This window comes from Heterodontus francisci, chromosome 8 (assembly GCF_036365525.1).
Source record: "Heterodontus francisci isolate sHetFra1 chromosome 8, sHetFra1.hap1, whole genome shotgun sequence".
Classification (NCBI taxonomy): domain Eukaryota; kingdom Metazoa; phylum Chordata; class Chondrichthyes; order Heterodontiformes; family Heterodontidae; genus Heterodontus; species Heterodontus francisci.
Window position 1 is genome coordinate 5,672,885 of NC_090378.1, and position 14,156 is coordinate 5,687,040.

The 14,156-nt window shown below is 46.0% G+C and overlaps 1 protein-coding gene across 6 annotated transcripts in view; it reads right to left on the reverse strand.

Moving 5' to 3' along the window:
- The window catches only part of slc44a5b (solute carrier family 44 member 5b), a 371,713-nt gene that overhangs the window by 144,624 nt on the left and 212,933 nt on the right, over positions 1–14,156 (reverse strand). For all 6 annotated transcript variants that reach the window (XM_068036576.1, XM_068036579.1, XM_068036575.1 and 3 more), the window contains exons 4-5: positions 8,171–8,255; positions 187–271 (exon numbers count right to left, since the gene is read on the reverse strand). In XM_068036576.1, coding sequence (XP_067892677.1) covers positions 187–271; positions 8,171–8,255 — 170 coding nt within the window. The remainder of the gene's footprint in view (positions 1–186; positions 272–8,170; positions 8,256–14,156) is intronic.

A 14,156-nucleotide genomic window follows, 5' to 3' on the forward strand; every position in this document is an offset into this window, starting at 1 on the left:
GTCAGTACTGAGGGAGTGCTGCACAGTCAGATGGGCAGTACTGAGGGAGTGCTGCACTGTCGGAGGGTCAGTACTGAGGGAGTGCTGCACTGTTGGGAGGGTCAGTACTGAGGGAATGCTACCCTGTCGGAGGGGCAGTACTGAGGGAGTTCTGCACTGTCAGATCCTGCAGACAGTCCTGCTTACCTGTTTAGTTGGGCACTGCAAGTTTATAAGGACTGCAGGACTTGCACACTTAAGGATGTTGAAGTAGAACAAAATCATCTTGTTCCTGAAAGAGAATGAAGTAAATCTTACCAATGCTGTTTAAACTTATAATTTTTGGGAGAACAAAGTCTATTCCCTACGTTAGCAACATGACAGAAATGTGAAGTCAGGGGCTTGCAACCAAAAATCTAATTCAGTGCCTGAACTCGAAATGTCAAGAGCTTATTTATAAAACTTGATTTGAACATTAGATTAATCAGTTTTTCTACTGGTCATCGCACCCTGTACTCATTGAGCTATGGGATCTCCTGGTCCAGGAACACCACAATTTTAAAATTCACATCCTTGTTTTCAAATCCCTCTGTGGCCTCATCCCTCCCTATCTCTGTAATCTCCTCCAGCCCCACAACCCTCCGAGATATCTGTTGTCCTTCAGTTTTGGCCTCTCGCCCATCCCTGATTTTAATCGCTCCACCATTGGCAGCCATGCCTTCAGCTGCCTGGGCCCTAAGCTCTGGAATTCCCTCCCTAAACCTCTCCACCTCTCTCTCCTCCTTTAAGATTCTCCTTAAATCTTACCTCTTTGACTAGCTTTTCAAAGATGATAGAAGGAAACCAGAGAATTATAGACCAGCTAGTCTAACATCTGTTGTCAGGAAATTACTAGTGTCTATAAATTAAGGATAAAGTAACTGAACACCTTGAAAAATTTCAGCTGATCAGAGTGAGTCAACATGGATCTGTAAAGGGCAGGTCATGCTTGGCAAACCCAATTGAATTTTTTGAGGGTGTGACAGGATTGTATATGAATGTTATTTATCTGGACTTCCAGAAGGCATTTGATAAAGTCTCTCATGTTGGTCAAAGTTGAATCTCATGGAACTGAAGGCAAATCATTGACCAAGTTAGGAAACTGGCTGAGCATCAGGAGACAGAGAGTAGGGATAATGGGCAGGTACTCTAATTGGCAGGATGTGTCGAGCAGTGATCTTGCAAGGATCTGTACTGGGGCCTCAACTATTCACCCTATTTATTAACAACTTTGATGTTGGGATAGAAAGCTGCACGTTCAAATTTGCTGATGACACAAAGATAGGTGACACTGTAAGTAACGTAGATGCAAGCATTAAATTATAAAGAGATATTTGCAGATTAAGTGAATGGGCAAAACTGTGGCAAATGGATTTCAATGTAGGCAAATGTGAGGTCATTCACTTTCGAACTGAAAAGAATAGAACAGGACACTTTCTAAATGGTTAAAAGCTAGAAACAGTGAAGGTCTAAAGCGGCTTGTGTGTGGGGGAGGGATCCAGGTACACAGAACATTAAGATGTCATGAATAAGTACAGAAAATAATCAAAAAGGCTAATGGAATGCTGGCCTTTATATCTCCAAGACTAGAATACAAGGGGGAACAAAAAATGCTGGAAATGGTCAGCAGGTGTGGCAGTATCTGTGGAGAGAGAAGCAGAGTTAATGCTTCAGGTCAGTGACCCTTCTTCAGAACTGTGTAAATGCAAGTTGTTATTCAGAATAAAATCTACTTCTGACTTTTGAAGTTATTTTACGTTTTTGATAGAAGTGCAGAGTTCTGGGTTAGAGTTGAGGAGTTGGTGTAATTGGAACATTCTACAATAGGTGTTTACAAAACAATCTTTCAAACTTGTGCATACATCTAAAATTATTTTAATACAAGGATTATCCTTCTGCAGTATGTCAAGCAAACATTTTAGGCCAAATTTTGGTTCTAAATTAAATTGAATACGGTTTACTTTGGGTGCTGTACGTTGGAGGCTGTATTTTAATCAGGAAGCAAATCCTATAAGCCCTTGTATGTAATTTGAATTTGGAATGGCATCTATTCAATATGCATTACTCAATTCATTGGACATTTCAAAGTCACGGGGAGGCCGATCAATGAGACTCACAGCACATCACAATGTGCTGGTCATGCAGGAACACACACACATGCTATTAGCTTAGTCAGAGATATAGTAGAACACAGCCAGAGTGCAATGACTACAATCAAACCCTGAACTTTAATTTCTTGTAGGATCCTAGCTTTTAAAAAAAGGTCGCCTTTTATTGATTTTAGGTTGTAGCAGCAAACTAATTTTCAACGAATTGAGATAATCACAAATTCTGTTACCTGGGGTCATGAACTTGAGCTCAGGATATGGTAGTTAAAAATACAATTCGGATCTCTTTCCCCACAAAAGACTTTTTTAGATTAGTGATACAGCACTGAAACAGGCCCTTCGGCCCACCGAGTCTGTGCCGAACATCAACCACCCATTTATACTAATCCTACACTAATCCCCTATTCTTACCAAACATCCCCACCTGTCCCTATATTTCCCTACCACCTACCTATACTAGTGACAATTTATAATGGCCAATTTACCTATCAACCTGCAAGTCTTTTGGCTTGTGGGCGGAAACCGGAGCACCCGGAGAAAACCCACGCAGACACAGGGAGAACTTGCAAACTCCACGCAGGCAGTACCCGGAATCGAACCCGGGTCCCTGGAGCTGTGAGGCTGCAGTGCTAACCACTGCGCCACTGTGCCGCATTATTTTATATGTGGGCAACAGGGATCTCAGCCACTGGTTGAAGAGCTGGAGAGAGTCCCATGTCGCCTCCTGAGGGGAAGGCCAGCCACATAACGTACCAAATAGGCACTGAAATGGACAGCGGCAGGCCTTCCCCAGGACCGAGGACCCCAGTGATTCTGAGAGCTGTTAGTCAATCAGAACCGAGCGGTTCTTTTACTAAGCAGTGCCACCATGGGTGCAGCTACTGCTGCCAGTGGAGCATCACTGCGACCTAGGATCATTGAGGAACCCAGGCCACAGGTGCGCCATGGGGGGAGGGGTTTTGTGGGGTGGTGGGGGGAGGGGTTTTGTGGGGTGGTGGGGGGGGGGTCGCAGGGGAGTGGGTTATAGTGGGTCGGCAGCAAGGGCTGGGGGTGGCCCTCAGTGGGTTCCTCCCTTCACGATGCCAGGTCCCTCGATCAGGCACTAGGAGCCTTTGAACAAGGGACTCGCCTCCTGAAGCCAGCAAGCAACCTGAAGGGGATTGCTTGGCGATCTCTCCACATGGCACCAGGCCCCTCCCACCGCTGAGCTAATACTGGCGGAGGCGGAATGAGGCACTGAAGTGGGCAGTAATTGCCCAGTTAAGGGCCTCAATTGGCAGCGGGGCAGGAAGGCCATCTATAATTGGGGTGGAGGCGGGAGGTGATGGGGGTCCTCCACCCTCCACCATCCTGCTCGATTAAATATTCTCCCTGCTTGCAACGTCACCGCAGGGGAGAGCATAAAATCCACCCCACCCCTGTTAAAATACAAGTGTTCCCTTGAGTTTAAAAGGCTGATCAATGATCTGATTGACATGTTCACAACAATTGAAGGATTTGATTGGGTCGATAGAGAGAAACTAATTCCTCTGGTGGAGGGAGTTCAGAACAAGGGGGGAAAACATAAAATTTAGAGCCAGGCTGTTGAGGACGGGGATGACAGGAAGCACCTTTTCCAAAGTGGGAAGCGCTTCAGCAAGTTGATGGACAGGAGAGATTATCAGACAAAATAAGGAGATATTAGGACAGGTGGCCAAAAGCTTGGTCAGAGAGGTCGGTTTTAAATAATGCCCTAAAGGAGGAGAGAGAGGTAGAGAGGCGGAGAGGTTTAGGGAGGGAATTCCAGAGTTTAGGGTCCAGGCAGCTGAAGGCACGGCTGCCAATGGTGAAGGGATTAAAACTGAGTTTGAGCAGCCGATGAGCTCAGGCAGAGATGGAGACTCTGAATGTAAGGGTGGTGGAAATGGGCAGTCCTGGTAATGGAGAGAATATGGCGTTGGAAAGCACTGGTCTTTGCAGCCGGGCAGTCACTGTTGTGGGGGGAGACGCCTCTACAGGGCGGCCTAGCACTGCTGCTAAGCCATGCCGGAGTGCTGGCCCCCAGGCCTGTCAGCAGGAGACCGCCAGGCTGCTAATCTGGCCCCTGCTGCCCCTGAGAAACTGGAGGCCGACTGGAAAAATCCCAGTTGGCCTCCATTAATAGGCCTTACTCGGCCCTTAATTGGTTTAATCAGCTACCCGCTGCCTGTGGGAAGGTATCCCTGCCATCCCCGGAGAACCAGCACACAGGCCAGTGACGCTATTTTGAACACCCGGCTACCTCCATTCCCAGCCCAGGTGCGGGCTGAAGGTCAAGTCACAAGTCTCTGGAGTGGGCCTTGAATCCACAACGCCTGACACTGAGGTGGGAGAGCTCGTCGCTGAGCTCCAGCTGCTCCATCATTGGTAACGTTTTAAGATTTATTATTGAGAGAGTAGGCTCCCGGACAGGAGGGTTCTGCTCGCCCGTATGACTGGGGACTGTTACTTCTTAAAGCCACTTCGTTGTTAAGCTCCAACATTATACGTGCAAAGCATACCAGTAAAACCTGCCTCTTGTATAAGCTTGGCGACTTCAATATCTGGAAAAACACTCTGAATCCCTGTAAGTGCACTCTCTCAACATTTCACAGATGTTACCTCGTGCTGGTGGAAATTGAATCATACAACACAGAAGGAGGCCATTCGATCCATCGTCTGTCTGCTGGCTCTTTGAAAGAGCCACCCAATTTGTCGCAATCCCCTGCTCTTTCCCCAAAGTCCTGCAAATTTTTCCCCTTCCAATATTTATCCAATTCCCTTTTGAAAGTTATTATTGAATCTGCTTCCACCGCCCTTTCAGGCAGCGCGTTCCAGATCACAACAACTCACTGTGTAAAATAAATTCCCCTCATCTCCCCGTCACTAGAGGTTTTACAGAAGAGAAACAGGCCATTCAGCCCAACTGGTCCATGCTGGTATTTATGCTCGACATGAACCTCCTCCCATCACCTCTTCATTTCACCCTATCAGCATATCCTCCTATTCCTTTCCCCCCTCATGTGTTTATCTAAATTCCCCTGAACTGTTTCTTTGCTGTTTGCCACAGCTTCTGGATGCGAGTTCCACATTCTTGCAGCTCAAACTCCGGCCTAGTCAAGATCTATAAAAGTTGGGCATAATTTCCCTGCTTTTTAATTCTATCTCTCTAGAAATAAACCCCAGTGCTTGTTTTTTTATTATGGTCTTATGAATCTGCATCAGAACCTTTAGTGATTCCTGCATGTGTAGCCGAGATCGCTCTGTCCCTCTACCGCATTGAGACCTCATTTCCAGAGATGTATGAACCCTTTTTATTCTTCCAGTAAAATGCAGCTGCTCACTGTGATCCTTCTCAAAATTCATTTGACAATTACATTACCAGACTGCAAGTTTATTAATACCATCCTGCATTTGTCACTCCTCCTCCGTATTAACTACACCTCCCAGTTTGCAGCCATCTGCTAATTTTGAGATTGTGCTCCGTCCAGTTGCTATGGGAGCTGGTGGCATATTGGTAATGTCACTGGACTAGTAATCCAGAGCCCAGGCTAATGTTCTGGGGACACGTGTTCGAATCCCACCATGGCAGATGGTGAAATTTAAATTCAATTAATAAATCTGGAATTAAAAAGCTAGTCTAATGATGGCCATGAAACAATTGTCAATTATTGTAAAAACCCATCTGGTTCACTAATGTCCCTTGGGGAAGGAAATCTGCTGTCCTTACCTGGTCTGGCCTACATGTGACTCCAGACCCCAGCAAGGTGGTTGATTCTTAAAAAGCCCTCTGAAATGGCCCAGCAAAACATGAGGGCAATTAGGGATGGGCAACAAATGCTGGCCTTGCCAGTGACACCCAAATCGCCCGAACAAATAAAATAAATGTTTTGGATAGGTGACGTATTCTGCATTGAAAAACAGTCACTGCCAATGACAAGCACTACAAAGCTGATTTTATAAAGACTATCTTTATTTTTCCATGGGATGCGGGCATCACTGGCAAGGCCAGCTTTTTGTTGCCCATCCCTAGCCATGCTTGACAACTGAGTGTCTTGCTAGGCTATTCCAGAGACTAGAGCACAAAGTCCAGGCTGACACTTCCAGTGCAGTACTGAGGGAGTGCTGCACTGTCGGAGGGTCAGTACTGAGGGAGTGCTGCACTGTCGGAGAGTCAGTACTGAGGGAGTGCTGCACTGTCGGAGGGTCAGTACTGAGGGAGTGCTGCACTGTTGAAGGGTCGGTACTGAGGGAGTGCTGCACTGTCGGAGGGTCAGTACTGAGGGAGTGCTGCACTGTTGAAGGGTCGGTACTGAGGGAGTGCTGCACTGTCGGAGAGTCAGTACTGAGGGAGTGCTGCACTGTCAGAGAGTCAGTACTGAGGGAGTGCTGCACTGTCGGAGGGTCAGTACTGAGGGAGTGCTGCACTGTCGGAGGGTCAGTACTGAGGGAGTGCTGCACTATTGGAGGGTCGGTACTGAGGGAGTGCTGCACTGTCGGAGGGTCGGTACTGAGGGAGTGCTGCACTGTCGGAGGGTCGGTACTGAGGGAGTGCTGCACTGTCAGAGAGTCAGTACTGAGGGAGTGCTGCACTGTCGAAGGGTCGGTACTGAGGGAGCACTGCACTGTAGGAGGTTCAGTACTGAGGGAGCACTGCACTGTCGGAGGGTCAGTACTGAGGGAGTGCTGCACTGTCGGAGGGTCGGTACTGAGGGAGTGCTGCACTGTCGGAGGGTTGGTACTGAGGGAGTGCTGCACTGTCGGAGGGTCAGTACTGAGGGAGTGCTGCACTGTCGGAGGGTCAGTACTGAGGGAGTGCTGCACTGTCGGAGGGTCAGTACTGAGGGAGTGCTGTATTATCAGAGATGCCGTATTTCAGCTGAAATATTTACTGGTCGTTTGTTCTCTCAGGTGCAAGTGATCCCATGTCACTATTTTTAGGAAAAGTAGGCAAGTTTTCCCCCTGTCCTGGTTAAGAGTTATCTCTCAATTCACATAATTTAAGCACAGTTTAACTGACCATTACTATTTGTGGAATCTTGCTGTGTGCAACATGGCTGCTGCGTTTGTCAGCCCCTCTCCTAAGACTTGAGCACATATTCTAGGCTGATACTTCAAACAAAGGACTTAACTGGCTGTAAAGTGTTTTTCCACATTATGGAACACGTTACATAAATGTCAGTTTTCCATTCTCGAGCAACTCACCAATCCAACTCCGCTTTCAATCACAGAGTATAGAAATTTTCCCCAGGTGTATTGCATTGACTGGTTCATCAAACAGCCCACCCGACATTCAGTCCTGTCAAGGTCATTCGATTGAACTCTCACTAGTGTTGCTGCCTGTTGACTAATCGGAGCATAGGAGCAGGAGTAGGCCATTCAGCCCCTCGAGCCTGTTCCGTCATTCAGTTAGATCATGGCTGATCTGTACCTTAACTTCCCCAGCACAAATCTCTACATCTCAGTTTTGAAATTTCCAATTGCCCCACAGCCTCAACAGCCTGTTGCGGGTGAGAGTTCCAGATTTCCACTCCCGTTTGTGTGGAGAAGTGCTTCCTGACATCATCCCTGAACGGCCTGGCTTGAATTTTCCGGTTCTGCCCCCGTGTTCTGTCTATCTACTCTCTCAAATCCTTTAATCATCTTAAACATCTCAATTAGGTCACACCTCTATACTTGAGGGACTACAAGCCAAGTCTATACAACCTGTCCTCATGGTTTAACTCTTTCAGCCTCGGTATCACTCTGGTGAATCTGTGCTGCATCCCTCTCCTTCCTGAGTGTGGTTCCCAGAACTGAACACAGTTACTCCAGATGGGGTCTGGTCAAGACTCTGTACAGTTGTAGCTTCACTTTCACCCCTTTATATTTCAGCTCCCTCGAGATACAGGCCAACATTCCATTCACCGTTATAATATTTTCTTGTACCTGTTGACCAACATTTAATCCTTGAACTCCTAAATCTCTCTGCTCCTCCACAGCTGCTAGCTTCTCGCCATATAGAAAGTGACACAACAATCTCCAAATAGCCCAATGATGGAACTTACTCATTGGCGGTTCCTTTCTGCCCACAGAACTGGCCGCGGCTATCTGTCGGATAGACCACTTTCTTCGGATCACCATGGACCCAGGCTGGAAACAAGAGATGCAAACGGTTAATTGATATTTCTGCTGTTCTGCATCGCTTGAAAAGCCAATTTGGAGCTCAGTGACGGTAAAGCCATAGATCCCAGGGTTCCCTTCAAATCAATGACAACATTCCCAACTGGCCAGAGTCACATGGCTGCATACAGAACATAGTAACCGTCTTCCCAACCAATAAAGGCACAGGGAACTCGCCATTTCTCTCTTGCCAGATAATAAAAACATCTGAATTGGGGTTCTACGAATTAAGCATTGTACCCACTCTCCAATAATTCTCAGGGAAGGCTGAAAAGGCTGGAGCTGTATCCTCAAGTAAAGAGAAAACTGAGGGGAAGCCAATAGAGGTCTTTAAAATTATGAAGGGATTTGATTTGACCTAGAGAAGATGTTTCCACTTGTGCGGAGGTGAGAACTAGGGGCCATACATATAAGACAGTCACTAATAAATCCAATGGGGAATTCAGGAGAAACCTCTTTACCCAGAGAGTGGTGAGAATGTGGAACTCGCTACAACAGGGAGTGGTTGAGGTGAATAGAATCGATACACTTAAGGGGAAGCTGGAGAAACACATGAAAGGAATAGAAGGATATGGTGATAGGGTGAGAGGAAGAGGGATGGGAGGAAGTTCTTGTGCTGTATAAAAACCAGTCTGGAGCAGTTGGACCGAATGGCCTGTTTCTGTGCTGTAGATGTGATGGAAATAGGAATCTGGGTGAATCAGTCTGCACCGTCAGACGGATGAGTGCAGCCAGTTATATATCATTCTTCAGCATGAGGTGAGGGCATGTTAAAGGGCCATCTCCTCACTGTGGTTGAAGTAACCTCTGGTCTTCCTTCATTTTCACAGTGCAAACCACAGAAAAGACTGACCAAGCTTCCATTCACACTGGACCTTATCACACTTCTCAGATATATCCTGAAATATTTCACAAACACTGAATTAATTACCTGTTGGAGTACAGTCTTGTTGGAGTATGTAGGTGAACATAGCAGCCATTTTACACATAGCAAGATCTCACAAACGGCAATGGAGATGAGTGAGCAGATCATCATTGCTAAGAAGTTGTTAACAGAAGAAAGTTGCTCAGGGCAGCTATCGAGCTCTTGGCTTTTCTTTGAATAGTCCCATGGGATTTTAACAGCACAAACAACACCCTTCTTACATTTATATAGCACCTTTAACATGATAAAACATCCCAAGGCACTTTACAAGAGTATTGTAAGACAAAATATGACACCAAGCCACAAAAGGAGATATTATGTCAGATGCCCAAATTTTAACATGCACACAAACAGACGAGGCCTTGATTTAACATTTCACCTAAGGCCTGGCACCTTTTTATTAAATAATAAAAACAGAAAGTGCAGGTCTGGCAACATCTGTGGAGAGAGAAACAGAGTTAACGTTTCAGGTCAGTGACCTTTCACCAGAACTGGCAAATGTTGGAAAAGAATTATGTTTTAAACAAGTGAGGCGGGGTGGGGAAGAAAACAAAAGGGAAGGTGTTTGATAGGGCAGAGGGCAGGAGAGATTAAATAACAAAGCTGTCATGGGACAAAGGCAAAGAGTATGTTAATGCTTGTGGTGAAAGACAAAGCATTAGTCCAGAGAGAGTGTTAATGGCCAAATAATGAGCAGCTCTGTCTACATGAAACCCAGGCACATGGTTAAAAAATAAAATAATCAAAAAAATAGAAAAATATAAAAAAAGGCCAGTCATGCTCTGAAATTGTTGAACTCAAGGTTGAGTCCTCAAGACTGTAGAGTGACTAATCGAAAGATCAGGTGCTGCTCCTCGAGCTTGTGTTGATGTTCACTGGAGCACTGCAGCGCGCCAAGGACAGAGATGTGGGCATGAGAGCAGGGGAGGGTGTTGAAATGGCAGCAACCGGAAGCTTGGGTCATGCTTTCGGACTGAGCAGAGGTGTTCAGCAAAGCGGTCACCCAAGCTGCATTTGGTCTCCCCAATATTGTGAACACATTGTGAACAGGGAATACAGTATACTAAATTGAAGGAAGTACAAGTAAATTGCTGCTTCACCTGGAAGGAGTGTTTGGGGCTTGGATGGTGAGAAGAGAGGAGGCAAAAGGGCAGGTATTACATCTCCTGCGATTGCATGGGAAGGTGCTGTGGGAAGGGGATGAGGTGCCGGGGTGATGGAAGAGTGGTCCAGGGTGTCGCGGAGGGAACGATCCCTTTGGAATGCTGACAGGGGAGGGGAAGATGTGTTTGGTGATGGTATCACTCTGGAGGTGGCGGAAATGGCGGAGGATGATCCTTTGGATATGGAGGCTGGTGGGGTGGAAAGTGAGGACAAGGAAAACCCTGTCGTGGCTCTGGGAGGGAGGGGACGGGGTGAGGGTAGAGGTGCGGGAAATGGGCAGAAGTGCAGGAATGGGTCAGACACGGTTGAGGGCCCTGTCAACCACAGTGGGGCAAATCCTCAGTTGAGGCAAAGGAAGACATGTCAGAAGCGCTCTTGTGGAGCACAGCAGATGCATCGGAGATGGAGAAACTGGGAGAATGGGATGGAGTCCTTAGAGAAAACAGGGTGTGAGGAAGTGTAGTTGAGTTAGATAAATGTATTCAAGTCCTGGAGTGGGGCTTTAACCCACAATCTTCTCATTCAAAGTTAAGATGTCATCAATGTAGTCGAACTGACTCACAAACACTGTATAATATCATTTTGCTGTTTGTTAGCACAATAACCATATGGTGTCAGCTGTGGCTCAGTGGGGAGCAATCTCGCTTTTGAGTCAGACGGTCGTGGGTTCATAGTCACTCTCCAGAGACTTGAGGACATAATCCAGGCTGACGCTCCCAGTGCAGTTACAGAGGGAGCCCTGCATTATTGGAGAAAGAAAGATTGCATTTATATAGCATTTCTCACAACCATCAAACATCTCAAAGTGTTTTACAGCCAATGAAGTACATTTGAAGTGTAGTCACTGTTGTAATGTAGGAAATGCGGCAGCCAATTTGTGCACAGCAAGCTCCCACAAACAGCAATGTGATAATGACCAAATAATCTGTTTCTGTGATATTGGCTGAGGGATAAATATTGAGCAGGACGCTGGGGAGAACTCCCCTGCTCTTCTTCAAAATAACGCCATGGGATCTTTTACATCCACCAGAGCAGGCAAATGGGGCCTTGGTTTAATGTGGCATCCAAAAGACAGAACCTGGCCAATGTTTCTCTCTCAAGCAACATCCCAGAAAAAAAACAGGTGATCTGGTCATTATCTCATTGCTGTCTGCGGGATCTTGCTGTGTGAAAATTGGCTGCTGCTTTTCCTACATTGCAACAGTGAATACACTTCAAAAAAAAAACTTCATAGGCTGTAAAGGACTTTGGGACATCTGGAGGTCATGAAAAGTGCTAAAGGAATGCAAGTCTTTTCTTTTTATAGAGATACTTGTATCTGGCTTTTCCTATGAAGAAAGAATGATGGAATGTGGAAATGAAAGAATGAAGAGCGGAAGCTAACCTGCAGGCTACACCAGAGAGTTATTAGCCCGTGAGCTATGAAATGTTGATTGTTGTGTCAGACAGCTGGTCACTAATGAATTTACACTCTGAGTGCGAAAACCATGAAAGCGTGTAGGAGATTATTAACATGGCTTTTTGTGACATATTGCTGATGTGCATCCATTAGAGAAGATGTCCTAAACACTGCTGGAATATTAGTTAGCTGATTACAAAAGACAGCAAGCATCATTATACCACTTACTGCAGTACTTTCCACTGCAATTCCTGTCATCCTTCTGGATTAATACAGTTGTATTCTCTGATTTTGCGAGACAGTTACTTTGTGCTGTGTTGGGAGTTTCACCTCAGAAATGCTTTGTATCAGCTACGGTTCTGTGGGTAGCATTCTCGCCTCAGTCAGAAGGTTGAGGATTCTGGTCCCATTCCAGGCTGACACACTCCCAATGCCAGTACTGAGGGAGTGCTGCACTGTCAGAGGTGCTGCCTTTCGGTTGAGACATTAAACTGAGGCCCCATCTGCCTTCTCAGGAGGATATAAACTATCCCATGGCTACAATCCTTCAATCAACTGCACAAAAAACAGGTTATCTGGTCATTACCACATTGCTGTTTTTGGAAGCTTGCTGTGCACATACTGGCTGCCATGTTTCCTACATTGCAACAGCGACCACACATCATTGGCTGTAAAGTGCTTTGAGATTATGAAAGGTGTGATAGAAATACAAGTTCCTTCTTTCTTTATGGGTTGTTTCCTGCTTTGAGTGGGTCTCTGCAGTGAACCTATCCAGCGTGAGTATCTGAACCTTGAATATTGATAAGCATCTACTGTTAACCAAGGTCAAGCCTGTCAGTGACCCTTCGGGTCTGGTGCTGTTTGTCTACCCTTCATCTTGCATGAAAGAAGTGGGTGGGATTGTACAGCCCGATCAATCGATAAGCAACTGGTTTTACCGTGACAGAATGGCAAATTCCTGTCCTTAATAGGAACAGGATCAAGCCATTCAGCCCCTTGAAACTGCTAATCAATTAGACCATGTCTGACCTGTACACTAGGGAGGCCTTTCAGCCCCTTGAGCCTGCTGTTCCATTTAATTAGATCATGGCTGCTCTGTATCTTAACTTCATTCACTCACCTAGCATGATTCTATTCTCTATTGAGCAGAACAGGCTGATATTCTCTGAAGTTTAGAAGAATGAGAGGTGATCTTATTGAAATGTATAAAATTTTTCAAGGGTTTGATAGGATAGATGCTGAGTGGCTGTTTTCCCCTGACTGGAGAGTCTAGAAGTAGGGATCATAGTCTCAGAATAATGGGACGGCCACTCAGGACAGAGATGAGGAATAATTACTCTACTCACAGGGTTGTGAATCGGTGGAATTCTCTACCCTAGAGAGGTGTGGAGGCTCAGTCATTGCGTGAATTCAAGATTGAGATCAGTAGATTTTTGGACACTAAGGGAATCAAAGCATATGCGGATAGGGTGGGAAAGGGATATGGGGAGAGGGTGGGAAAGGGATATGGGAAGAGCATGGGAAAGGGATATGGGGAGAGGGTGGGAAAGGGATATGGGAAGAGCATGGGAAAGGGATATGGGGAGAGGGTGGGAAAGGGATATGGGGAGAGGGTGGGAAAGGGATATGGGGAGAGGGTGGGAAAGTGGAGTTGATGCAGAAGATCAGCCATGATCGTATTGAATGACAGGGCAGGTACATGAGGCCAAATGACCCCCTCCTGCTCTTATTTCTTATGCTCTTATGATTCTAGGAAGTATACCCCAGTGTCTGTAAGGGATCTCCACAAGAGTCAAAGCACAGTACGTTGGTGAAACAGGGGCTAATCTTGACCATGCTCATTACAAAGAATTCCTTTGCACAATGGGCGTATCTGGGAGCATTCTGTCAGGCAATATAGTACAGTCAATGGCTTTGGGGACAGTCAATTGGATTTAGAACGTAAAGAAATCTAGAAAGAGAATAGACCACTTGGGTCATGGAAGCTGCTGCCTGTGAGATTATTCTACATGGATTCCCTGCCCACAGTATCAGCCGACCCCTCCACAAGGAAACTTCACAACCCCAGGTGCTTTATAGCCAATGCGGTACTTTTGAAGAACAGTCACTGTTTTAGTCTCTTCCACAAGTGGAAACATTTTTTTCTCATTCTACACTATCAAAACCCCTCCATAATTTTAAACACCCATATTAACATTCTCTTTTCTAGAGAAAAAAGTCCTGTGGCACCTGAGGCTCCATGGTAAGCACCCTTAGAAAGTATCCGCTGGGACATCCCTGGGCTAAATGACCTTTTCTCATCCTTGACTCTTTTAGAACATTCTCCACTCTTCTGGAGCTTCTAGATTTGGATCTAACCTTTCAGCTGGATAGATTTGAATCC